At 49.6% G+C, this 26,022-nt stretch overlaps 1 protein-coding gene across 1 annotated transcript in view; it reads left to right on the top strand.

Annotated features, from left to right (window-relative positions):
- CATSPERB (catsper channel auxiliary subunit beta) overlaps positions 1–26,022 on the top strand; it is a 106,824-nt gene that overhangs the window by 43,499 nt on the left and 37,303 nt on the right. The window contains exons 13-16 of the mRNA XM_051826122.3: positions 315–473; positions 6,751–6,895; positions 12,826–12,980; positions 17,839–17,993. Coding sequence (XP_051682082.2) covers positions 315–473; positions 6,751–6,895; positions 12,826–12,980; positions 17,839–17,993 — 614 coding nt within the window. The remainder of the gene's footprint in view (positions 1–314; positions 474–6,750; positions 6,896–12,825; positions 12,981–17,838; positions 17,994–26,022) is intronic.

Raw genomic sequence — 26,022 nt, 5'->3', positions numbered from 1 at the left:
CTCTCTGCTGTGGCCCGGGAAGGCAGTGGAGGATGGCCCAAGTGCTTGGGCCCTGCACCCACGGGAGACCAGGAGGAAGCACCTGGCTCCTGGCTTCAGATCAGTGTGGTACGCCGGCCGCAGCAGCCACTGGGGGGTGAACCAACGGCAAAGGAAGACCTTTCTCTCTGTCTCTCTTTCTCACTGTCCACTCTGCCTGTCAAAAAAAAAAAAAAAAAAAAAAACAACTGAGTGACAGGGAAGGCTAAGGACTATAACGTGGCCTAATAATGATTGAAAAATTCTCGTGACACGCTCCTTCTCTTTAAATCTAGATCCAGAACATCGCTACTGCCTCCGTGAACATCCTAAACAATAGCAAGCCAAATCTGCTCCCGAAATTCCCACTCTTCCAGTTTCCTTCCTCATTCTCTTCTCCCGTGGGAATGATATTCCATCCCCGAAGTCACTTTCTGTACGCCTATGGCAATCAGGTATGTACGCAGAAGGTGCCACCTGGGGCACGGGGAAATTCACCCATGTGTTCTATACTGAGCAGTTGTGTGCAAGGACAGAGGCCCCGCCCAATGATGGAGGCAGTGGAAATGGGAGGAAAACAATGAATAGTTACTGACTGTTGGTGCAAAACTTTCAGTGAGTGCTTTGGCTGATAAAATGAGTTACCTTGAATTATTTTGCCAACTATAATACAGTTCTCACAACTCTAACCTAATCTTTGCCATTAATCCGTTACAAGTGTGTTTCTGTCTGGTATTTCCGGCATGTAATGTCTGCTTTTCTTTCTTTGACTTTGCCTAAGCTTGGTTGTCTAGCTATGCTGTTCTTAAAGCTACTCTGATGCATTCTCCATCCTCTGTCTCACCTTCAGTCCATTAGCTCCCTAGTAGTAGCCCAAAGTCTCGACCAAGGCGTGATTACGCTGTATCTGTGGGGCATCAGGCGGTTTAAAAGGAGCACAGGGGCTGGGGTGACCTTGTAGCATAGCAGGTTAAGCCACCACCTGCAATGCCAGCATCCCATATGGGCAGTGGTTAGCATGCTAGCTGCTTCACTTCCAATCCAGCTCCCTGCTAATGGCCTGGGAGAAGCAGTGCAAGGTGGCCCAGGTGCTTGGACCCCTGCTACCCACATGGGAGACTTGAAAGAAGCTCTTGACTTCAGCCCTGACCATTACGGGCATCAGATTGTTACTTCCCTGTCTCTGTCTCTCTGTCTTGTACTTTCAAATAAATAAATAAATCTTAAAAAAAAAGGAGTACAAACATGAAATAGTAAGGAAACTTCAGAACCAAGAAAGTTCTGCGGTGACTTCCAAGGAAGGCAACTAATTCTGAATCTCGAGAGAACTGTGAAAGTGTTACAATGTGTCCCAGCTCTTCTTGAAACTCCCTTGCTCATTTTGGTCTCACACTAACTGGTTAAAAGCTTGAATTCTCCTTGTCCCTTGCCTTTTGATGCCCCAACACTAGGAACACAATTCCTTTTTTTTTTTTAAGATTTATTTTATTTATTTGAAAGAGTTACAGAGAGAGGTAGAGACAGAGAGGTCTTCCATCCACTGGTTCACTCCCCAGATGGCCACAACGGCTGGAGCTGCGCTAATCCGGAGCCAGGAGTCTCTTCTGGGTCTCCCACGTGGGTGCAGGGGCCCAAGAACTTGGGCCATCTTCTACTGCTTTCCCAGGCCACAGCAGAGAGCTGGATCGGAAGAGGAGCGGCTGGGACTAGATCTGGCGCCCATATTGGATGCTGGCGCTTCAGGCCAGGGTGTTAACCCGCTGTGCCACAGCGCCATGCCCGGAACACAATTTCCATCCTGTGGCATCAAGGCTGCTTTGCACGTGCACCAGGCAAACATCTCAGCGAAGTTTCTGGGCACGTGTTTCTCGCAGTCCACATCTCTTGTTCTACGTTCATCCGTGTATGTAGCTTGTCTATGAGGAAGCAGAGCTGTCTAGGACAGCCAAGCACCATGTAATGCTCTGCTCAGTCATGGAGCATACCTAGTCATAACCTAGCTTTATGGAGCATAACCTAGCACAAGTCTGGCTATCGGGAAAAAATGTCTAAGACATCCTAAAAGAAAAAAAATTTTGGAGAGACAGAGCAAATGTCAGAAGCAGACAGGGATATTGGACTTGTCAGGCTGAGAATTTAAAACAGTTGAGATCAAGATGCTAGGAGCTCTAATGTACAAAGCAGACAGAACACATGGGCAATGGGAGCAGAGGAATGGACACTTTATGAAAGAACCAAAAGAAACACCAGAGAACAAAAGCACTACAACAGAAATGAAAAATGCCTTTGATGGGCTAAGGAGTCGCCTAGACAGGTCGAAACAAAAATCTCTGAACTCAAGGACATCTCAGTTGAAGCTGCTGAAGCTGAAAAGCAGAGGGGAAAATAGACTGGGGGGAAAAAAATAGACTAGAGCTTGGCACAGTGGTAGAATCATAGCCTGCGGAGCAGAGAGAGTCTCTTCAACAAATGGTGCTGGAATCACAGGCATCCACATGCCAAAAAACAGAAAGAAATCCAGACATAACACCCTGCACTCCTCAAAGTGTTAACTCGGCAGGGCAGGCATTTGACTTAGGGGTTAGGACGCCTGCCTTCCACATCAGTGCCTGGGTTCAATTCCTGGCCCTGGCTTCTGACTCCAGCTTTCTGCCAGTGCAGACCCGAGACACAGTAATGCTAGAGTAGCTAACTGTGTTCCTATCACCCACATGGGAGACCTGGATGGAGATCCCAGCTCCTAGCACAGCCCCAGATGTTGCAGGATTTGGGGGAATAAAACTTCAGATGGTGGAGCTCATTCTCCCCCATTCCTCCCTCCACCCCAAATAAAGAAATAAATAAATACTCAATGTATCACAGACCTAAATATAATGTAAAATGCAAAACTATAAAGCTTTTAGAAGATATCATAGAAGAAAAGCTGTATGACCTTGGGTTTGCCAATAGCACTATCCATTAAAGGAACAATTGATGAGGTGGACTTCTTTAAAATCTTGCTCTGCAAAAAAAAATTGTCAAAAGAATGCAAAGACAAGGCACAGAGGATGAGAAAAGTATTTCAAAAGGCACATCAGTTGAAAAATTGTTCCACAAAAGCCAGTGCAGAGGCATAGTGGGTAAAGCTGCAGCCTGCAGAGCTGGAATCCCATATGGGTGCCAGTTTGAGTCCTGGCTGCTCCACTTCCGATCCAGCTCCCTGCTGTGGCCTGGGAAAGGAGTGGAAAATGGCCCAAGTGCTTGGGCCCTGCACCCGCATGGAAGACCCAGAGGAAGCTCCTGGCTCCTGGCTTCAGATCGGCATTAGCTCCAGCCGTTGCAGCCATCTGGGGAGTGAACCAGCGGATGGAAGACCTCTCTCTCTCTCTCTCTCTCTCTCTCTCTCTGCTTCTCTGTAACTCTGCCTTTCAAATAAATCTTTTTTAAAAATACACAAAGAACTCTTAAAACTCAGTAAGAAAACAGGCCGGCGCCGCGGCTCACTAGGCTAATCCTCCGCCTAGCGGCGCTGGCACACCGGGTTCTAGTCCCGGTAGGGGCTCCGGATTCTGTCCCGGTTGCCCCTCTTCCAGGCCAGCCCTCTGCTGTGGCCAGGGAATGCAGTGGAGGATGGCCCAGGTGCTTGGGCCCTGCACCCCATGGGAGACCAGGAAAAAGCACCTGGCTCCTGGCTCCTGCCATCGGATCAGCGCGGTGCGCTGGCCGCAGCGCGCCAACCGCGGCGGCCATTGGAGGGTGAACCAACGGCAAAGGAAGACCTTTCTCTCTGTCTCTCTCTCTCTCTCACTGTCCACTCTGCCTGTCAAAAAAAAAAAAAAAAAAAAAAAAAAAAAAAAAAACTCAGTAAGAAAACAGATAATGAAGTCTTCTACATCTTCCATCTCCTCCCCACAAAAAAGAAAAACTAAGCTCATTAAAGATATCCTAAGTGAAAATATAAGCTACAAACTGAGAGGTGATGCTTGCAATGGATTTAACTGAGAAGTAACTAGAGATAAGAATAAAGAATTCCTACCAAGCAACATGAGAAAGAGCCTAATATCTAAATGACACAAATAGATATTTCCCAGAAAAGAAAGCACAAGTAGAATAAACACATAAAGAGGTGGTGTAGCCACAAGAAATCAGGGAAATACTATCAAGAATGCAAAATGATATCATTTTCAGCGACTTACTTGGCCAAATTCTGACAATGCAAAAGTTGGAGAGAATGGGGATCAATTGGAACGCATCTTTGTTGCTGATAAGACAGCAAATCACCACAACTATTTTGGATAGCTGCTTAGTGTTATTATTATCCTATAAATTTGAACATTTTGCATATTTCATGACCCATTAATTTCACTTTTCAGTGAGGGAGACACATACATGAGAAGACATTTTAGAAGTGTTTATCCTGGCACTGTTAGTACAAGCGTTAAATAACTGAAAACAATCCAAGGGCCTGTAAATAGGAGAATGAATAGATAAATTACAGTTTACCCAGCACTGCAAATACAGATGAACTCAGCTATATGCAACAGATATGAATATAAGAAAATAATATTGGGTTAATCCACCTGCGGCACTAGTTTGAGTCCTGGCTGCTCCACTTCCAACGCAGCTCTCTGCTGTGGCCTGGGAAAGCAGTGGAAGATGGCCCAAGTCCTTGGGAGACCTGGATGAAGCTCCTGGCTCCTGGCTTCAGATTGGCGCAGCTCTGGCCATTGCAGCCAACTGGAGAGTGACCCAGTGGATGGAAGACCTCTCTCTCTGTCTCTCCCTCTTGCTGTCTATAACTCTACCTATCAAATAAATCAATAAAAAAATCTTCTAAAAAAAAAAGAAATAAAAGAAAGGAATGTTGGGGCCAGCACTGTGGCATAGCAGGTAAAGCTGTCACCTGCAGTGCCAGCATCCCATATGGGCACTGATTTGAGTCCCAGTTGCTCCACTTCTGATCCAGCCCTCTGCTGTAGCCTGGGAAAGCAGTAGAAGATGGCCCAAGTTCTTGGACCCCTGCAGCAATGTGGGAGACTCAGAGGAAGCTCCTAGCTCCTGGCTTCAGCCTGGCCCATTTCTGACCATTGTGGCCATTTGGGGAGTAAACCAGTGAATGGAAGACCTCTCTCTCTCTCTTTCTCTCTCTCTGCCTCTCTGTAATTCTGCCTTCCAAATAAATAAATAAATCTTTACAAAAAGAAAATAATGTTGAGGTAGGAAGTAAATTCTAGAAGAAAATGTATGCTACTAGAATGCTTTTTATAAAGATATTAGAGTACTTCAATAAGGTTGTGTAAAACATGAAATTAAAAGATATGTTTGCAGGGTGTGCTTTGGTCTGGCAATTAAGATGTCTGCATCCTGTGTCAGATGTCCTGGGTTCAAGTTCCAGCTCTGCTCACAATTCCAGCTTCCTGCCAAGGCACACCCCGAGAGGCAGCAGGGCATGGTGGCTCAAGTAGTTGATGCCTGGATTGAGTTCCTGGCTCCCAACTTTGGCCTGGCCCAGTGCCAGCCATCGTGGGCATTTGGGGACTGGACCAGCAGATGGGAGCTTGCTCTTGCTCTCTCTCTCTCTCTCTCTCTTTTTCTCTCTCTCTCTTATTTATAAATAGATATGTAATTTTTTTTGACAGGCAGAGTTAGACAGTGTGAGAGAGAGAGAGAGAGAGAGAGAGAAAGGTCTTCCTTCTGTTGGTTCACCCCCCAAATGGCTGCTACAGTCGGCGCGCTGAGCCAATCCGAAGCCAGGAGCCAGGTGCTTCCTCCTGGTCTCCCATGAGGGTGCAGGGCCCAAGCACTTGGGCCATCCTCCACTGCACTCCTGGGCCACAGCAGAGAGCTGGACTGGCAGAGGAGCAACTGGGACAGAATCCGGCACCCCAACCGGGACTAGAACCCGGTGTACCAGTGCCATGGCTCACTTGGCTAATCCTCTGTCTGCAGTGCCAGCACCCCAGGTTCTAGTCCCTGTCGGGGTACCGGATTCTGTCCCGGTTGTTCCTCTTCTAGTCCAGCTCTCTGCTGCGGCCCGGGAGTGCAGTGGAGGATGGCCCAAGTCCTTAGGCCCTGCACCCGCATGTGAGACCAGGAGGAAGCACTTGGCTCCTGGCTTTGGATCGGCCCAGCGCGCCAGCCATAGCAGCCATTTGGGGGGTGAACCAACGGAAAAAGGAAGACCTTTCTCTCTGTCTCTCTCTCTCACTGTCTAACTCTGCCTGTCAAAAAAAAAAAAAAAAATATGAAGCAAGAGAGAAACTTGCATGCTGTAGTGGTTTTAATCATTTGAGGACTAAGATCCCAAAGCACACTTTTGGCAAATGACAAGAGGCCCTTCCATACGGAATACGTTTGAGTCCTTATTCACTGGTTACCGAGAGCATGAAATTTCACGTCCCTGAGAGGTAAACCCAGATGCGTAGCATTCTCCCCTCTTTTGCGAACAAGGGAACTTGGTTCGGGAGAAGACAGGGGTAACTGTTGTGCGTGTATTTAGCACGCACTTACCATGTAGACCGTCACTTCGCTGCAGGCATGGTGCCACAGACCCCAGGACAGAAACCAAGGGTGGAGCAGTAGCCAACGGCTTTGCATGTGCGTGCGGGAGAGTGGGGAGGAGGGGTGCAGGAGAGACGTAGGACAGCAAAACAGCTGTGCCACGTGACCTGTGTGGGACGATTAGGCTGACCGGCACCTGCCGGCTGCTCCATGGCAGCTCTCCAGTGGGGTCTCATCCCTTTACTTCCCTAGGTTTGGCTTTCACTGGACGGCGGCAACACTTTCAAGTTAATAGCTGACTTCCATGGTGACATCATAACGAAGACATATCACAGTTTTTATACTTCTGATATCACTTTTGTCTCCCAGAGCGGAAAGGTGTACTTGACAAAGGCAGGTGAGGAAGTTGCTGTTGTTGGTGTGAGCCCTATGTGAGGGCCAGGGATTAGAAGATAAAAGAAAAACGTGCTTTATTAATCCAGTCCTGAATTCTCAACCCTGTGAGGGGCAGGGGTATAGGATCTACAGAAGGTGGATCCCATGAACAGCCCTAAAGAAAGGGACCCTTGGGTTGCAGAGGCAGAGTGAGAGAGAGAGACAGAGAGAAAAGTCTTCCTTGTTCACCCCCCAATGGCCGCTGCGGCTGGCATGCTGCAGCTGGCGCACCGCACTGATCCGAAGGCAGGAGCCAGGTGCTTCTCCTGGTCTCCCATGGGGTGCAGGGCCCAAGCACTTGGGCCATCCTCCACTGCACTCCCGGGCCACAGCAGAGAGCTGGAGTGGAAGAGGAGCAACCAGGACAGAATCTGGTGCCCCAACCAGGACTAGAACCCCGGGTGCTGGCGCCGCAGGCAGAGGATTAGCCTAGTGAGCTGCGGCGCCAGCCAGGCTGTGTTCTCTTTTATGATTTCAGCGATACCTACTTGCTCAAAAGTGAAATAATAATAACTGCCACTTACCGAGTGTGCTGAGCATGGTACAAGTATCACCCCGGCCCCCTTGAAGAAGCTGGTGACCCTGGCTTACTTTTGCTAATGCAGTTGATCCAACTGAGGTTGCACAGCTAATAAAAGGGGGCATTGCTCTCCATCACCTCGATTAGGTGACCTTGCTGTGTCACAGGTCAGGTCCTGGTGGCTCCTGTCAGTCTGTCTGCCCAATGGAAGAAACAGTTAATAATGATGGGCCTTGTTGACAGCTTTGATCACGAGGCCAACAAACGCTGACCTGATTTCCCTGCCTGTAGACGCATTGTTTGGTGCACACTGTACAGCCACTTTGCATGAAAACTCAGTACAATTGTTCATCCACCTCTGGGTTCTCCCTCTCTTGGATTCTGTAAAATACTTTGTGGTTCTACAATACAATGTGGAATTGTGGTCATTCCCCCAGCGACGTTGGCTTTATTGAGAATAGTGGTGCTTTGCTTTCTACTCTGCTGCATGCACAGCAACCTTGTTGCAAGGACAAGTTACAATGCAGTATTTTTTAGGCATTTAAGCATCAGTGAAACTCAACAAGTGTTGTACTAATGATTCAGGAAACTCAGCGTGATGAAGGTCCGAGCCTTTGAAGCACAGTCGATTCAAGTGCAGGCAATCGATCACTGTGGTGTGAGTGCCACCTGGTGGACAAAAGTTGTAAGGTACACCAATTATCAGACGTCTCAATTTCCAAAAGATGTCAAAATGGGAAAAGTGTATCTTGTTTATCAATGAAATATCACCTATTGAACCTTAGCAGTTATACCAGAAAATTTTACCATTGAAAATATGACTGAACAATAAGAAACCTGACTACATGTTTATGAGGAAACAACAATGAATGTTGATACCAGAAACAAAATGTGACAGTGTCTCAGAACCTCCTGATAAAGTAATCAAGAAAGATTCTTTTTTTTAAAGATCTATTTATTTATTTGAGAGGCAGAGTTACAGATAGGGGAGAAACAGGAAAGTCTTCCATCCACTGGGTCACTCCCCAAGTGGGTGCAGTGGCTGCGGCTGAGCTGATTGGAAGCCAAGAGCCAGGGCTTCTGGGTCTCCCACGCAGGTGCACAGGCCCCAGCACCTGGGCCGTCTTCCTCTGCTTTTCCAGGCCATACCAGAGAGCTGGATCAGAAGAGGAGCAGCCAGGACATGAACCCCATACGGGATCCTGGCGCTGTAGGCGGAGGCTTAGCCTAGTATGCCACAGCTCCAGCCCCTCAAGAAAGATTCTTTAAAAAGATTAGGGATGGAATAAGATCTGGAGTCCAAAAAATTCCAAGCTTTTCCATCCTAAAATGTAGTCCAAAATACCCTTTCCTCACAGGAATGGAAATGCGCATGATACAGGAGCTTTGTGAAATCCTTCACTGTGATCATCCATCCCACTGACATTCTTAAAATATGTTTACAATGCAAATCATTTTTAAAAACCAAAAGAAAATGAAATAACTAGTACAAGATAGAAAAGAAAGGGGAGGAAGAAAAACAGCAATTGTAAGAACCATGAACTAAAATAACCAAAAGTAGAGCCAGTATGCGGTCAACATCAATGTATGGAGTCGCCTGTGCCGGGAGTCACCTGTGCAGGGAGTTGCCTGTGCAGGGAGTCGCCTGTGCAGGGAGTCACCTGTGCAGGGAGTCACCTGTGCAGGGAGTCGCCTGTGCCGGGAGTCACCTGTGCGGGGAGTCGCCTGTGCGGGGAGTCGCCTGTGCAGGGAGTCGCCTGTGCAGGGAGTCGCCTGTGCCAGGAGTCGCCTGTGCAGGGAGTCACCTGTACAGGGAGTCACCTGTGCAGGGAGTCACCTGTGCCAGGAGTCACCTGTGCAGGGAGTCGCCTGTGCGGGGAGTCGCCTGTGCCGGGAGTCGCCTGTGCAGGGAGTCGCCTGTGCGGGGAGTCGCCTGTGCAGGGAGTCGCCTGTGCCAGGAGTCGCCTGTGCAGGTAGTCGCCTGTACAGGGAGTCGCCTGTGCGGGGAGTCGCCTGTGCGGGGAGTCGCCTGTGCAGGGAGTCGCCTGTGCGGGGAGTCGCCTGTGCAGGGAGTCGCCTGTGCCAGGAGTCGCCTGTGCAGGGAGTCGCCTGTGCAGGGAGTCGCCTGTGCAGGGAGTCGCCTGTGCCGGGAGTCGCCTGTGCAGGGAGTCGCCTGTGCCGGGAGTCGCCTGTGCAGGGAGTCGCCTGTGCAGGGAGTCGCCTGTGCCAGGAGTCGCCTGTGCAGGGAGTCACCTGTGCAGGGAGTCGCCTGTGCAGGGAGTCGCCTGTGCCGGGAGTCGCCTGTGCAGGGAGTCGCCTGTGCGGGGAGTCGCCTGTGCAGGGAGTCGCCTGTGCGGGGAGTCGCCTGTGCAGGGAGTCGCCTGTGCGGGGAGTCGCCTGTGCAGGGAGTCGCCTGTGCCGGGAGTCGCCTGTGCAGGGAGTCGCCTGTGCAGGGAGTCGCCTGTGCCGGGAGTCACCTGTGCAGGGAGTCGCCTGTGCGGGGAGTCGCCTGTGCAGGGAGTCGCCTGTGCCGGGAGTCGCCTGTGCGGGGAGTCGCCTGTGCAGGGAGTCGCCTGTACCGGGAGTCGCCTGTGCAGGGAGTCGCCTGTGCCGGGAGTCACCTGTGCAGGGAGTCGCCTGTGCAGGGAGTCGCCTGTGCAGGGAGTCACCTGTGCGGGGAGTCACCTGTGCAGGGAGTCGCCTATGTGGGGAGTCGCCTGTGCAGGGAGTCACCTGTGCAGGGAGTCGCCTGTGCAGGGAGTCGCCTGTGCGGGGAGTCGCCTGTGCGGGGAGTCGCCTGTGCAGGGAGTCGCCTGTGCAGGGAGTCACCTGTGCGGGGAGTCACCTGTGCAGGGAGTCGCCTGTGCGGGGAGTCGCCTGTGCCGGGAGTCACCTGTGCAGGGAGTCACCTGTGCAGGGAGTCGCCTGTGCGGGGAGTCGCCTGTGCCGGGAGTCACCTGTGCGGGGAGTCACCTGTGCAGGGAGTCGCCTGTGCAGGGAGTCGCCTGTGCGGGGAGTCGCCTGTGCAGGTAGTCGCCTGTGCCGGGAGTCACCTGTGGCAGGAGTCACCTGTGCCAGGAGTTGCCTGTGTGGGGAGTCACCTGTGCGGGGAGTCGCCTGTGCAGGGAGTCACCTGTGCGGGGAGTCGCCTGTGCAGGGAGTCACCTGTGCCGGGAGTCGCCTGTACAGGGAGTCGCCTGTGCAGGGAGTCGCCTGTGCAGGGAGTCGCCTGTGCCGGGAGTCACCTGTGCCGGGAGTCACCTGTGCAGGGAGTCGCCTGTGCGGGGAGTCGCCTGTGCAGGGAGTCGCCTGTGCCGGGAGTCGCCTGTGCAGGGAGTCACCTGTGCAGGTAGTCGCCTGTGCAGGGAGTCACCTGGGCCGGGAGTCACCTGTGGAGTCACCTGGGCCAGGAGTCGCCTGTGCTGGGAGTCACCTGTGCCTGGAGTCACCTGTGCAGGTAGTCGCCTGTGCGGGGAGTCACCTGTGCAGGTAGTCGCCTGTGCAGGGAGTCGCCTGTTTAGGAAGAGCACTCAGCAGGACCTCGCCACACCAGGCCAGTATGCGGTAGTAACAGGAAACTCTCCTAGGCATGACTCATGGGTAATAAAACTCCTGCAGGACAACGACCAGTAAATCCCAGGGATAGAAGGAAGTTGTTTATAAACAACCTGGGGAGAGACTGTGACCCTCTAAAGGCCTCAGGGTTATCTGTAACCCTGATTTGCATTGTCTGGGGGGCGGGGTATGAATCCCACGCTGGATCTGGTTTCTGCCAGGACTCCAAGCACTTGGAGAAAGCAGGTGTAGACCCTCCACAGAGGAAGGCATCCTCCTAGGCCTCAAAAGTGCCTCCATAATGTTCTCAGAAGTAGTGACCAGGTTTCAGCAAAAAGCATTCGAAGTAAAAGGAAACGAAGAACGGAGTAGAACATAAAGGAAAACCACCCATGAAGTCAGTGTTGGAATTCCTGCACGCAAGGTTTTTAAAACTCTATTTACTCTGTTTGCCAAAATAAAAGGCAACTTGAGAATATCTGCAGGCAATGGAAAAACGCAGTCATCTATTAAATTACGATTTTGAAATACAAATTTGGGAATGGAAAATACAAATTTGGCAATGGAAAATACAAATGCCACATCCAGAAACACTGGAGCTGGCATTGTGGCACAGCAAGATAAGCTGCCTTTGGGATGCGCACGTCCCACGTCAGACTGCCTGGTTTGAGTTCCAGCTAGCAACCCACTTCTGATCCAGCTTCCTGCCACGGCACACCAGGGAGGCAGCAGGCGGTGGCTCGAGTACTCGAACCCCTGCCACCTGTGTGGGAGACCCAGTGCAGTTCCTGCTTCCGGTTCTGACCTGGGCCTGTCCTTACTGTTGTGGTTATTTGGGAAGAGAACCAGCAGATGGAAGATTGTGTGTGTGTGTGTGTGTGTGTGTGTGTGAGAGAGAGAGAGAGAGAGAGAGAGAAAGAGAGAGAGAGAGAGAGAGAGGGAGATTCTGCCTTTCAAGTGAATCAAAATTTAAAAAGGAAGTATTTAAATAAGAAACATTTTAGCAAACCAAGAAAAAAAGATAACTTCTTAAGAGTTTCAGTTGAGGGAGGGGTGCAGTCGGTCGTGGGGAGGGACCACAACAAGTACCAGATTTCAGAGTAACACGTCCAAAGCCTCGATGCAGAATCAGGAAGCCCCAAGGAAGCAGGCTCCCGCCACTTGTGCTCCTCATTGCACTGGAGGGCCAGACTAGCCGAGAGAGGAGCAGCCGTGTGTAACAAGGGGGAAGGTGGAGAGCAAGAAGCAAAGCTGTCGCTGAGACAGGCACTTCGACTGTGGACGTGGAGGACCTGAGGCTGGGGTGGCTGAGCAGAGGAAGCATCCCAAACAGGACCGACCAGAGGCCACCAGGATCCAGGTCACAATGGCCCTGGGAAGAGGTTGTGACTCACCATCGTCGACTGGTGCTTGGCTTGCTCTTTTGAGAATGGGCTGAAGGGGTCTAGAGGCAGAATCATGGCGACCAATAGATCAGCCAGAAGGCCCAGGACAGGTGACGACGTTTGGATTCTATACACGTGATGTTTCGGGTTAGGATTTTTCGACATATGCTGACGCAGCAACAGTGTACGTGCGTTCGGTAGAAATGTGCCTCAAATTTTGAGTTTCGATCCTTTGCTGGACTGGGCCTTCACCTGCCTCCGTGAACAGGTGCTGGACGACGTGGAGCCTGGAGAAGACCTTCAGGGATGGGTTTGACTAAGTTGAGAGTCTCAGAACCCTTCATTTAAATGAAGTTCTTACAACGTATGCAATTAAAATTTTTCTAGTTGTGTTACATCAGTATTAGCAGACTTCTGTTTATTTCCTACTAGGATTAAGCAAATACACTAAGATTGGAAATGTTGCCGATAAAATCTTCACATTATACTATGACCACTTGGGATTCATACATAAACTGACTCCAGATCACTTTGAAGCTGGCAGGTCAATCTCCACCTTAGAAAATTCTAGAAGTATTTTTGGACAGGTAAGTGATATAATCATTGAAACAGTTTGTGCTCTTTTGGGGTGGGGTTGCTTTTAAAAAAAGAAAAATATTTACTTATTTCAAAGGCAAAGTTACAGAGAGAGACAGCCAGCCAGATCTTACATCGCTGGCTACTCTCCAAATGGCTACAATGGCTAGGGCTACTCCAGACTGAAACCAGGAGCCAGGAACTCAGTTTGGGTCTCCCATGTGAGTGGCAGGGGACTGAGCACTTGGGCCATCCTCTGCTGCCTTCCCTGGCACAGCAACATGGAGCTGGATCAGGACTGGAGCAGCTGGGACGTGTGGGATGTGGGTATCACAGGAAAGGGCCCAACTGACTGTGCACAGTGCCGGCCGCTTGCCTTGATTAAGGAATACATGCCACATTCTTTATGCGGAATAGTGGGAAAACAAGAAAGTGTTCTCCTTAGGGACAAACTTTTTCTTAAGATTTTATTTATTTATTTGAAAGCCTGAGTTAGAGAGAGAGAGAGAGAGAGAGAGAGAGAGAGAGAGAGAGGATCTTCCATCTGCTGGTTCACTCCCCAAATGGCTACAGTGGCTAGGGCTGGGCCAGGCCAAAGCCAGGAGCCTGGGACTCCATCTGGATCTCCCACATGGGTGCAGGGACCCAAGTACTTGGGCCCTCTTCCACTGCTTCCCCAGGCACATTAGCAGGAGTCTGGATCAAAGAAGTGAAGCAGCTAAAACTAGAACCATATGGGATGCCGGCAGCACAGACTGTGGCTTACCCTGCTGTTCCACAATGCCAGGCCCAGGGACAAACTCTCACTAATGCACTATGTTCCATTTAACTTTCTAATTTTTAAAAAAGTTTATTTTGTTTATCTGAAAAGCAGAGTGACAGAGAGAATGAGATCCTCCATCCATTAGTTTACTCCCCAAATGGTCGCAACAACCAGAGCTGAGCAAGGCCAAAGCCATTAGCCAAGAGCTTTATATGGGTATGCCATGTGGGTGCTAGCAGCTGAAATACTTAGGTCATCCTTCACTGCCCTCCCAGGGGCTTTAGCAGGAAGCTGGATCAGAAACAGAGCAGCTAGGACTCAAACCAGCACTCCTATAAGGGATACTGGCGTCACAAGTGATGGCTAACTCAGCTGTGCCTCGATACCAGCCCTGGCCCTATTTAGCTAACGGAAAACCTCCACATTACAGGGATCAGCCCCAGCACCTTCCACGCAGGGTGCACAGCTTCAGCCTCCAGTTGGGCAATCTCCATGCAAATATCGAGTGGCAGACCCTCCATGTCTTCCAAGCTGGGTCCCTGACTCCCAGTGCACGCTCGGTGGGGCTGAGCACCTTGAAGAGTTCAAGTTCAATCTTGAAGGACTGGGAGTTTCCTTCCTCGCTCATGCTAACCCTGCCTCCCTGGGAGGGGGCCATTCTCCTCTTGAGAGCGAGCGCTGCTGGCCTCCCTGGGCACCGGCACGTGCAGTGTGCCGCCTGTGACTGCACCTGTGCCCAGGAGTTCATTGTTGACCACGCAGTCGTGAAATACCTCTACATATCAGAAAAAAAATCAAACACTTTTGACCGAAATTGAATCAAAACCTGTCCTTTGGGTTAAAAGAAATAGTGCAAAAAGTGTAGTTTTCTTTTTTTTTTTTTTTAAGATTTATTTATTGTTTACTTGAGAGTCAGAGTTACACAGAGAGAGGAGAGACAGAGAGAGAGAGGTCTTCTATCCGTTGATTCACTCCCCAATTGCCTGCAATGGCCGGAACTGCACGGATCCAAAGCCAGGAGCCAGGAGCTTCTTCCAGGTCTCCTACGTGGGTGCAGGGGCCCAAGGACTTGGGTCATCCTCTACTGCTATCCCAGGCCACAGCAGAGAGCTGGATCAGAAGAGGAGCAGCTGGGTCTTGAACTGGCACCCATATGGGATGCTGGTGCTTCAGGCCAGGACGTTAACCCGCTGTGCCACAGCACCGGCCCAAAGAATGTAGTTTTCAAAGATCATTCCAGGGTGGGTGTTTGGCACTGTGGTTAAGACACTGCTTGGGGCCAGTGCTGCGGCTCAGTAGGCTAATCCTCCGCCTGCGACGCCGGCACACCGGATTCTAGTCCCGGTTGGGGCGCTGGATTCTGTCCCGGTTGCCCCTCTTCCAGGCCAGCTCTCTGCTGTGGCCAGGGAGTGCAGTGGAGGATGGCCCAAGTGCTTGGGCCCTGCACCCACATGGGAGACCAGGAGAAGCACCTGGCTCCCGGCTTTAGATCAGTGCGGTGCACCGGCCGTAGCTCGCCGGCTGCAGCGGCCATTGGAGGGTGAACCAATGGTGAAGGAAAACATTTCTCTCTGTCTCTCTCTCACTGTCCACTCTGCCTGTCAAAAAAAAAAAAAAAAAAAAAAAAAAAAAAACCTGCAATGTCCTTGGTTCTGGAGTACCAATTCTGATTCCAGGCATCTGCAGTGCACACCCTGGGAGGCAGCAGGTGGTGGCTCAAGTACTTGGGTCCCTGCCACCAGCGTGGGAGATCCAGACTGAGTTCCAGGGAAATGATTTTGGCCTGGTCTACCCCTGGCTGTTATGGACATTCAGGGAGTGAAACAGCAGATAAGAGATATTGTCTGTCTGTCTGTCTCTCTCTCTTTCTCATCCCTCTGCCTTTCAAAAACAGAACAAAAAATAAAATCTCTCTCTATAACTCTTTCAAATAAATAAAATAAATCTTAAAAAAAAATTAAAATCCTTGCAATGGCCAGGCCAAGACTTCAGGGGAAAGCACAGTGTCCTGGCTTCTCCTGTCCGAGCTCTGCTTCCTACAGACAGGGACTCCCGTGTGCTACTAGGAGGCTGCCACAGGATGCCCTGGGTGCTCCCTCTGGTCTGAGGCATGGATCCTGTGCATAGACACGGTGTGACATAATCGGGAGGGCAGAACTAACCAACAAGGCAGTTCCCTCAGTGTTCCACTACCATCATACTTTTTTAAAAAAGATTTATTTATTTATTTGAAAGAGTTACACAGAGAGAGAAGGAGAGGCACAGAGAGAGGTCTTCCATCCACTGGTTCACTCCCCAGTTGGCCGCAACAGTCAGAGCTGTGCCAATCTGAAGCCAGGAGCCAGGAGCTTCCTCCGGGTCTCCCACGCGGGTGCAGGGGCCCAGGGATTTGGATCATCTTCTACTGCTTTCCTAGGCCAAAGCAGAGAGCTAGATAGGAATTGGAGCAGCCGGGACTCGAACCCGCACCCATATGGGATGTTGGCACTGCAGGCGGCGCCACAGGGCCGGCTCCTGCCAGCACACTTTATAAAGTGCCTTAGTTCCCTTATGTAATAGTTTAAGTCATGACAGTTGAAACCTCTGAGCTCTTACTGTGTGCATTCCTAACCTTCGTGATGATGATCCTTCCTCATCCTGCTTCTAAGGAAAGGGAGGCACAGAGAGGCCAGATAATTACCCTAAATTACACAACCAGCCACTTAGCCAGCCAACCAGCTTCAAGGCCTGTCCTTTAGCCTTTTGTGGATTTGCATATACTTTGCATGGGACACCCTTGCCGCTCTAAGATTCGAATGTCTTAGCAGAATTATAAATACTTCTCAGCCTTTTCAGTAATTTTAAAGAGCCTTCAACCAATTTGCTCGGTCCTGCACTAGCAAAAAAAAAAAATCGTGATAGAAAAATGGATCATGAAGGCACTATTTGGTGGATGTGCCCCCAGCGAGTGTGCCCCACATCATACCTACGTCTTGGCCCCTAGCAGACGAGGTCAGCCCCAACATCCCCTTCAGGTTTGGTCCCCACCCCTAAAAATTCCCAAAGCTGGCCAGAATCAGGATTGGAGAAGGTTGTGTTGAAAGGACACAGGTCAGAAGTCCAGGCCAGAGACGGCTGCAGGGGATGTCTGTGAACCAGGGGAAGTGAGGAAGGTGTGGCCATGGAGTCAGGACGCTTGGTGTCCTGCAGTCCCTGGACTGAGGCAGAGCGACAGCTTTTGAAGAAGCAGAGGGACTTCACGGGCCTGTTCCTAGATAAAACTCCAAACACCAACCAGGTCTACACTCTGCACCCCCAGGCCCTCACACACACACAGAACCAGGTCTACACCCTGCACCTCCAACCCTCACACACACACACAACCAGGTCTACACCCTGCACCTCCAACCCCTCACACACACACAGAACCAGGTCTACACCCTGCACCCCTAAGCCCTCACACACACACAGAACCAGGTCTACACCCTGCACCTCCAACCCCTCACACACACACAGAACCAGGTCTACACCCTGCACCTCCAACCCCTCACACACACACGGAACCAGGTCTACACCCTGCACCTCCAACCCCTCACACACACACAGAACCAGGTCTACACCCTGCACCCCCAGGCCCTCATACACACACAGAACCAGGTCTACACCCTGCACCTCCAACCCCTCACACACACACACAACCAGGTCTACACCCTGCACCTCCAACCCCTCACACACACACAGAACCAGGTCTACACTCTGCACCTCCAACCCCTCACACACACACAGAACCAGGTCTACACCCTGCACCTCCAACCCCTCACACACACAAACAGCAGGAGCCGAGCCTCCACGTGCCCTTCCACTCCAGCCGTCTGCCGTCTGCAGAGGGTGAGGAATCTTAAGTTCAGTCTTCGTTACCAGGACTGCTTTCCTCCTCAACAGAAAAGTGCATGTGCCCTTGTGCACACATGAATATTCAAAAGAAAATGTTGAAATATTACCCCCAATTAATAAGTAACGCAGTATTGTTTTCAAGTGAAGTGGAAATAAGTCTGTTATTTGAATTTTGTCAAAACTACTAAAGTATAAAAAGTTTCAATGAAATGCTTTCTTTCTTCCTATTCCAGGCTCCTGATATGGGCTTTGAGACTGCACTAGCTCCCCAGTATATCTCCTTAAATGAAATGCTCTTTTTTGCATACGTACCTCTGAATGAGCCTCCGGAAACTGTCCACACCAAGAAATTCAAGAATATTCACTATGGAAAACTGATACGCTCCAGGTAGTGATTTGTCTCAGTTATTCTGATTATGTACTGGCTTCTAGATTCTAAATGTTGAGCCTACTTTTTTGGGTAATTTTTTATTCAAATAGAGTCATTTTTTTGATACTCCTCAAGGCCAAATATGAGTACATTTGTAGAGTCCAAGATGCCTTTTCTGATGCCCCAGTTGTAGAAGCAGACTGCCGTTTCTGCCGTTTCTGTCTGCAGCCCAAGCTGTAGAAACATACATTCCTCATCTGGAGCAGCACACTTGTCCTGAGCTAGTTTATACACACCGTCTACTCATAAGACAAGTCTTACATGTCCTCAAGACACACACATCTAACGCGATGGAGGCCATCTTACATGAGATCCTGCGTGCCAGGTGCACAGAATTCTCAGGAATTCTTATAAGATGTTGACAAGAGGCCGGCGCCGTGGTTCAATAGGCTAATCCTCCGCCTTGTGGCGCCGGGACACCAGGTTCTAGTCCCGGTCGGGGCACAAGATTCTGTCCGGGTTGCCCCTCTTCCAGGCCAGCTCTCTGCTGTGGCCAGGGAGTGCAGTGGAGGATGGCCCAGGTGCTTGGGCCCTGCACCCCATGGGAGACCAGGAGAAGCACCTGGCTCCTGCCTTCGGATCAGCGCGGTGCGCCGGCCACAGCGGCCATTGGAGGGTGAACCAAAGGCAAAAGGAAGACCTTTCTCTCTGTCTCTCTCTCTCACTGTCCACTCTGCCTGTAAAAAATAAAAAATAAAAAAGATATTGACAAGAGCCAATGACTCTTTTAAAAAAAAAAGATTATTTATTTGACAGAGAGAGAGAGAGATCTTCCATCCACTGGTTCATTCCCCAAATAGCTGCAACGGCCAGGGCTGGGCCAGGCTAAAGCCAGGTGCTTCATCCCGGTCTGCTATATGAGTACAGGTATTTGTGCCATCTCCTACTGCTTTCCCAGGAGCATTAGCAGGGAGCTGGATTGGAAGTGGAGCAACCAGGACACAGACACTGAAATGGGCTGCTGGCATCTCAGGTAGCAATTTAACCTGCTATGCCACGAAGCTGGCTCCAAACCAGTGACCCTTAAAGGTATCCTTAAGGCCTAAAAACTCTCTTGTAAGGATGATATGGATCCAACTCCCAAATCTAAAAACCAAAACAGCAACAATTTCAGATTACCAGAAACTCACAGCCATGATCTGAATGTGCCCCACCTGTAAATTCTAACCCCTAAAATCATGGTGTTAGGAGGTAGCCTTTGGGACATGGTTAGATATTTTTTAATAAGATTTATTTATTTGTTTGTTTGTTTGTTTATATGAAGGGTAGAGTTACAGTGAGGGAGAGGGCGAGGCAGAGGCAGAGGCAAAGAGAGAAGTCTTCCATCCACTAGTTTACTCCCCAAATGACCACAACAGCCAGGGCTGGGCCAGGCTGAAGCCGGGAGCCAGGAGTTTTCATCTGGGTCTCCCACATGGGTGCAGGGGCCCACGTACTTGGGCCATCCTCCTCTGCTTTCCCAGTCCTTTAGCAGGAAGCTGGATCAGAAATGGAGCAGCCAGAACTTGAACTGGTGCCCATATGGGATGCCAGCACTGCAGGTGGCAGCTTAACCCGCTATACCACAACACCAGCCCCGTGACTAGGTCTTGAGGACTGTGCCCTCATGAGTGGAACTAGTGCCCTTATAAAAGAGACCCCCTTGGGGCCAGCGCTGTGGTACAGTGGGTTAAAGTCCTGGCCTGAAGCGCCGGCATCCCATATAGGCGCCGGTTCTAGTCCCGGCTGCTCCTCTTCCAATCTGGCTCTCTGCTATGGCCTGGGATAGCAGTAGAAGATGGCCCAACTGCTTGGCCCCTGCACCCACATGGGAGACCCAGAGGAAGCTCCTGGCTCCTGGCTTCGGATCGGCACATCTCCAGCCGTTGTGGTCATTTGGGGAGTGAACCAGCGGAATGGAAGACCTCTCTCTCTCTCTGGCTCTACCTCTCTCTGTAACTCTGTCTTTCAAATAAATAAAATAAATATTTAAAATAAAAAGAGAGAGAGACCCATGTGAGAACACACAGAGAAGGCACCACCTATGAACCAGAAAGTGGACCTCCCCAACACATCACATCTACTGATACCCTGAGCTCAGACTTCCTGGGCTCCAGAACCATGGGGAGTGTATTTGTGCTGCTTACAAAGCCCTCAAATTGTGCACTTTGGTTATAGCAGCCTGGACAGACTAAGACACTCACCCCAAAGTAGTGGCCTTCGTCTTCCAGCCGTTGAAATCTGTGTATTGTGTGTGTATTGAACTGTCAACACTTATCTTGTCCAGAGCCAATGGCACCATGCACCATGAGGCCACTTACTCTGAGGTAGAGATAAGGTGGAAATCGGACATAACGAATGCTGGGAGTAGTACTTTTAAAATGTGGATTGTAGAATTTTCTAAGAAAACTATCAGTGATTGCTAGAATTGCTTTTTTATTTTAGATGTCTTTTGTATGAGTAACATTCTGGATCAGTTAATTTATATAAGTGTTTCGTTGTAGAAAGCTTATAAAATCACTTTTGAAAAAATTTACCTATGCTTATATGTATATAATTTCTTATTCAAATATAAGAAATATATAATTTCTTATATGTAATTTCTTATATTTGAATTATTTTTAAAGCATAAAATAATTTCCTTAAGAATAAATGTTATTTAAATATCAAGACAGTATAATCTGTGCTAAGATCCAGTAACTTTTATTTTCTCTGGGGAATGGGTTGCTCCAAGGTAGGAAACATAAGCCAAGACCTGAAGAGCAAGCGGGACTTGAGCTGGCTGGGTCAAGGATTTGGGAGCCCAAAGTTATGGGAGCGGCAGAAGGCCAAAGGCAGATCTCTGGGTAGTGGGCGGAGAGCCATCTGTCTATCCCTCAGCAGTGGCTTAACACTGACTACCTGCAAGGTTCGATGACGAAGTGGCGACCCCGAGTTTCAACTCCTGCACTCCCTGAGCTCCTGTGCTAGCGCGTGGAAAGGACACGCGTGTGATTACAGCTGGTGGAGGTCTCCAAGAGAAACAGCACTGAGGAAGTACTTGTCGGAGTTACTCTTCTGTTGGGGGAATCTGGGAAGGTTTCTCTTAGCATAACATCCAAGCTCTCCACTGGGTCTCCGAATCTGCTTTCTGTCCTTTTTTTTTCTTTAATGTGAATAATCAGTGGTCCACCAGTGCTCTCCTCTCCCGCTCCATCTGCACTGCCGCCCTGTGACACGTCGCAGTCCCATGTATGCGCTGGTCTGTGTCTGGTCTCCTCTCTGGCATGTTGGTTTTCTCTGCTGACTAAATTCTTTCAACTACGGAACATGTGTGAATATTCCCCTCTCTCTGGTTTTTCTTGGCTTTTGGTCTTCCATTAAAATGGTGGGCTCAGCTTGTCAAGTTCCATTAAGGAAAGAAAAAAGCCTGCTAACCACAGTTACCTCTTGCCGTAGCCAAATTCTGCCTTACACCTGCAGCTAGATCCCCTGGTAGTAAGATCATTGTGTTCTTCAAATCGTAGGACCAAAAAACACAGCATCCTGGCTGTCGTAAAAGGCAGAGAGTTACTGCGCTGCCCTTTGTGCGTGGCCTGCAGGACGAGTGCCTACGTCCTCTCTCAAGTGGGTTACAGCTGCTGTGCCCCAGGGAGAAGGGGGCAGGGTGGGGGCCAGGCCTTGGGTGCCAGCACCCCTTCAGAGGCCCACGTGAAACAGTGTGTGATACACGACGTCCTGCGATCGAAAGCTTTCACTGCCTGTGAAAGAAGGGTCACGGATGTCGGTGACCTGTGGAGCCAGTTTGCTCCCACGCTCTGATGCCACCACACTGCCTGCACGGCCAGTGCGAGCCACCTCGGTCCACTGCCCTGCCCCGGCCTTTGTCTTGAGCCCTCCAGGGCAGCCTGTGCAGCTTGAGGGTGAGTGCAGGCTCCGATCGGCCAGATGTCCCCAGCATTTCCGTGCTAGCACATAGTTGGCCCCTTTTCTTAAAAAGATATTTATTTATTTTAAAGTCAGAGTTACACAGAGAGAGGAGAGGCAGAGAGAGAGAGAGGGAGGTCTTCCATCTGCTGGTTCACTCCCCAGTTGGCCACAACAGCTGGAGCTACACTGATCTGAAGCCAGAAACCAGGAGCCAAGAGCTTCTTCCAGGTCTCCCACGCGGGTGCAGGGGCCCAAGGACTTCGGCCATCTTCTGCTTTCCCAGGCCACAGCAGAGAGCTGGATCAGAAGTGGAGCAGCCGGGACTCGAACCGGCACCCATGTGGGATTCCAGCACTGCAGGTGGCGACCCTACTCGCTATACCACAGCCCCGGCCCTGGCCTTTGGTGCTTTTTAAAAGTTCTAGCTAATTCTTGCTCATGTGATGTGCTTCTTCTTCCAGTGTTTTCATAGGTGAGACTGGCCTGGTGTTCAGTTTGCTGGGCGTGGTTTATTCTGCGTTTCAGACTAGCTGGTTATCTGTGACTCCAGTTCCCTCTCTGAGCGGTTAAGGAAAGTGAGGACTGTTTGCTTCCTTGTTAGGTTGCATCTTTCTCCATCTAAAGCAAAAGTCTTAGAATTGCCTTTTATAGGCCTGCACTGCAGCTCACTAGGCTAATCCTCTGCCTGTGGTGCCGACACCCTGGGTTCTAGTCCCGGTTGGGACACTAGATTCTGTCCCGGTTGCTCCTCTTCCAGTCCAGCTCTCTGCTGTGGCCCGGGAAGGCAGTGGAGGATGGCCCAAGTGCTTGGGCCCTGCACCTGCATGGGAGACTGGGAGGAATCACCTGGCTCCTGGCTTCGGATCGGCGCAGCGCGCCAGCCACAGTACACTGGCCGCTGGCCGTAGCGGCCATTTGGGGGGTGAACCAATGGAAGGAAGACCGTTCTCTCTCTCTCTCTCACTCTCTAACTCTGCCTGTCAAAAAAAAAAAAAAAAAGAATTGCCTTTTATAGGGTGATCTTATATTTGTCAAATTTGCTAAATTTGTTTAATAATTCTGGTACTTTTCCCTACATGTTCTTTTGAGCATTCGAATGGCAGTAGATTTTTTTAAAGTAGATAATCATATCACCTGCAAATAATTTCTTTTGTTTCTTCCTTAACATTTCTTAGTAAAAAGTAAAGCTTTTTCTTGTTACGCTGTCCAGGACCCCAAACACCTTGTTAAATAGGAGGTGTGGGCTTCCTTGTTATTCTTTTTGTCCCTTTGTTATTCTACCTTTAAAAGAAATATTTTAAACATTTCACCATTTTTTTGTGATCTTTTTGAACTCTCATTTAAAGCAAGTTCTTTTTTTTCTATTTTAAGAGGTTGAGAGTTTTTTAATTTTCATTTTAAACTAAAATTTTCTCTTCCACCTACTCAGATTTCCCCTGTTAACCTTTTTACTCAATGTGAATCGTGTTGTGGGTTCAAGGTTGAACCTGGAGTCAGCCTGCCTTGGTCCTTCTGTCACTGGCGCACATTTCTGGATCCTGTTCGCGCGTGTTTAGGATCATGGCATCTGTGTTCTTGAGTGAAACTGGCCGCTAATTTCTCTCATATTCCCTTTTTCCTTTCCCATATTGTATGGTTTTGTTAATTAGATGATACTAGCTCGATAAACAAGTATTTGTCTTAGTTGCTCGAATTGGAATTTTTTGTTCCTTGGAAGTTCGTGTTTTGCAATTGGTTGACACTTACTTTATGGCTTCAGGCTGAGCCATTCCTTATTTTCAGTTTTTGTAAATACTTTGTAGGGGAGGCGACATTTCACTCCATACCAGAGGTTTTTGTCTGGGCCTGAGAATTAAACAGACGTAAGACAAATTAACAGAGGAAAGCGTAAACTTACGTTTTATAAATCACAAGTTTTATGTGACAGGAGAGCCCTCATAAAGCAGCAGTTAGACATGAACACTCACACACTGAGTCTGGCAGACACGATGAGGCTGGGGGCCGGGGCCGGGGCTGGGTGGTCAACCACGCAGAAGTGACGCGCAGCAGAAAGTTCAGCTGCTCCGAGAATGGACCATTGCTTATACCCCGTCTCCTCTATGGAGGAAGAGTGTTTTGTTTTCTTTCTCTTCATACTATTTGTTGAACTCTTTTACTTAGGGTAAGGTTAACTATGTGATCATTAAGTATACTGAAATAGATCTTTGTAAAAATTAAGAGTGGGACTCTGAGAGGGAGGGGGAGGAAGGGTCAGGAGGGAGGGTGAGGGGAAGTGCCACTATGATACTAAATCTGTATATATGACATATATTGAACTGTATAACTTCAATATAATTTTAAATTTTTTTTTTAAAAAGCTGAACCATCTGCAAAGACTTCTCTTGGCTTCAGCTCCCTGTATCAAGTTATGAATATGTCTTTGTCCACGTGTATAGAGGACGTCTTCCAAATTGGAATTTTATCTCCTGCTCTCAGGAAGGTCAGGGTGTTCTTTCTGCACCTGTGGTTGTGTGTGTGTGCGTGTGTGCACATTAAGTGTCTTTAACACAAAACAATCGGTATGCCAGAGTGGAGACTTTGGGGTGCTATATTCTGAACTCCTTCAGGTCCTTGTGCGTTTGTAGAACATTTAATCTCCTCTTGCTGGGTGCAGGAATTGTATTCATATTTATTGGTTACATTAATTGTGTTCATTGTGATACTGTGCCCTCTGTTCAGAGGTAAGTGGGCACCCTGCCCCCTGCGGACTCGTCCACCTGGATTCAAAGTCAGTGAGGACTGCGACTCTCTCCCCCAGAGGAGATGGTCAGTGGAGCTAAGGCTCCTGCAGACTCCCCTCACCTTGCTCTGGGAAGATGGCCTCCCTGCCGCCCGCCAGCCACGGAGTCACTGGTGATGTCCCATGAGCTGCTGGGACAATCTCTGTTGCTCTGTGGCGGTCTCTCTGCTTTTTGAAGACTTTTCACTAAGAAATTCTCTCCAACTATCTCCCGGAACGCAGATCCTCCCTTGTGTTTCTGGTATTTTCCCATGATCAAAATCAGCTTATCTTTCCCCTATTCAGCCATCTCCCTTTTTTCTCCTTAATCCATTTTTTTTTCTTCATCTGCTGGACTGGGACTTTTATTCTCTATAATTAGCTGAGATTTTTACATTTGTGTTAACTTAGACTCTAAAGTTAATTGATATCTTTATGACTTTTCCGTTGTGTATGTAAGCATTATATTCCGGATGTCTAGTCAGGATCCACCCTTTGTATTTCCCAGACATATAAGTCCTCGCCCTTGAGGTCCTTCCTGGCTTACCGTGAGAGAGAAGCACTTCTCTGCGGAGAGCGACATGGAGATGAGAGGGAAACAGTGTGCCACTGTGACCGCCTCTCCAAGCTATCACTTACGTGATTCTTTTGTTTTAGAACGACGCTGGCTGGGATGTGGAGACTGCATCGGAGGGTAAAAAATGTGGATACACTTAGATCAGCTTGAAGGATTTTACAATAGTGTAGGCTACAATTTTAGTGTTTTTGTCTAAGATATTGAAGGTAGAAATGGAGGGGAATGGGAGGATTTGAGGGTATTCTGGGGGTAGACTCACCAGAACAATGGAGTCACTTCCACTCCCATTACTCTGCTCCATGTCTGGCTCTTCACCTTATGAAACACACGTGTACTTGTCTGCTATTTACTGCCTTCAGCTCTATGTGGTCTTAATGTGAGTTCTTCTGAGGTTCTCATACGCACTTAAGACAGGTACCTGAGCCGGCGCCGTGGCTCACTAGGCTAATCCTCCGCCTAGCGGCGCTGGCACACCGGGTTCTAGTCCCGGTTGGGGCTCCGGATTCTGTCCCGGTTGCCCCTCTTCCAGGCCAGCTCTCTGCTGTGGCCAGGGAGTGCAGTGGAGGATGGCCCAAGTGCTTGGGCCCTGCACCCCATGGGAGACCAGGAGAAGCACCTGGCTCCTGGCTCCTGCCATCGGATCAGCGCGGTGCGCCGGCCGCAGCGCGCCGACCGCGGCGGCCATTGGAGGGTGAACCAACGGCAAAGGAAGACCTTTCTCTCTGTCTCTCTCTCTCACTGTCCACTCTGCCTGTCAAAAAAAA

The sequence above is a fragment of the Oryctolagus cuniculus genome, chromosome 20 (assembly GCF_051225735.1).
Source record: "Oryctolagus cuniculus isolate XC-2025 breed Fujian yellow rabbit chromosome 20, ASM5122573v1, whole genome shotgun sequence".
Classification (NCBI taxonomy): domain Eukaryota; kingdom Metazoa; phylum Chordata; class Mammalia; order Lagomorpha; family Leporidae; genus Oryctolagus; species Oryctolagus cuniculus.
Note: the sequence above shows the minus strand (reverse complement) of the source record. Positions and strands in the feature narration are given on the sequence as shown.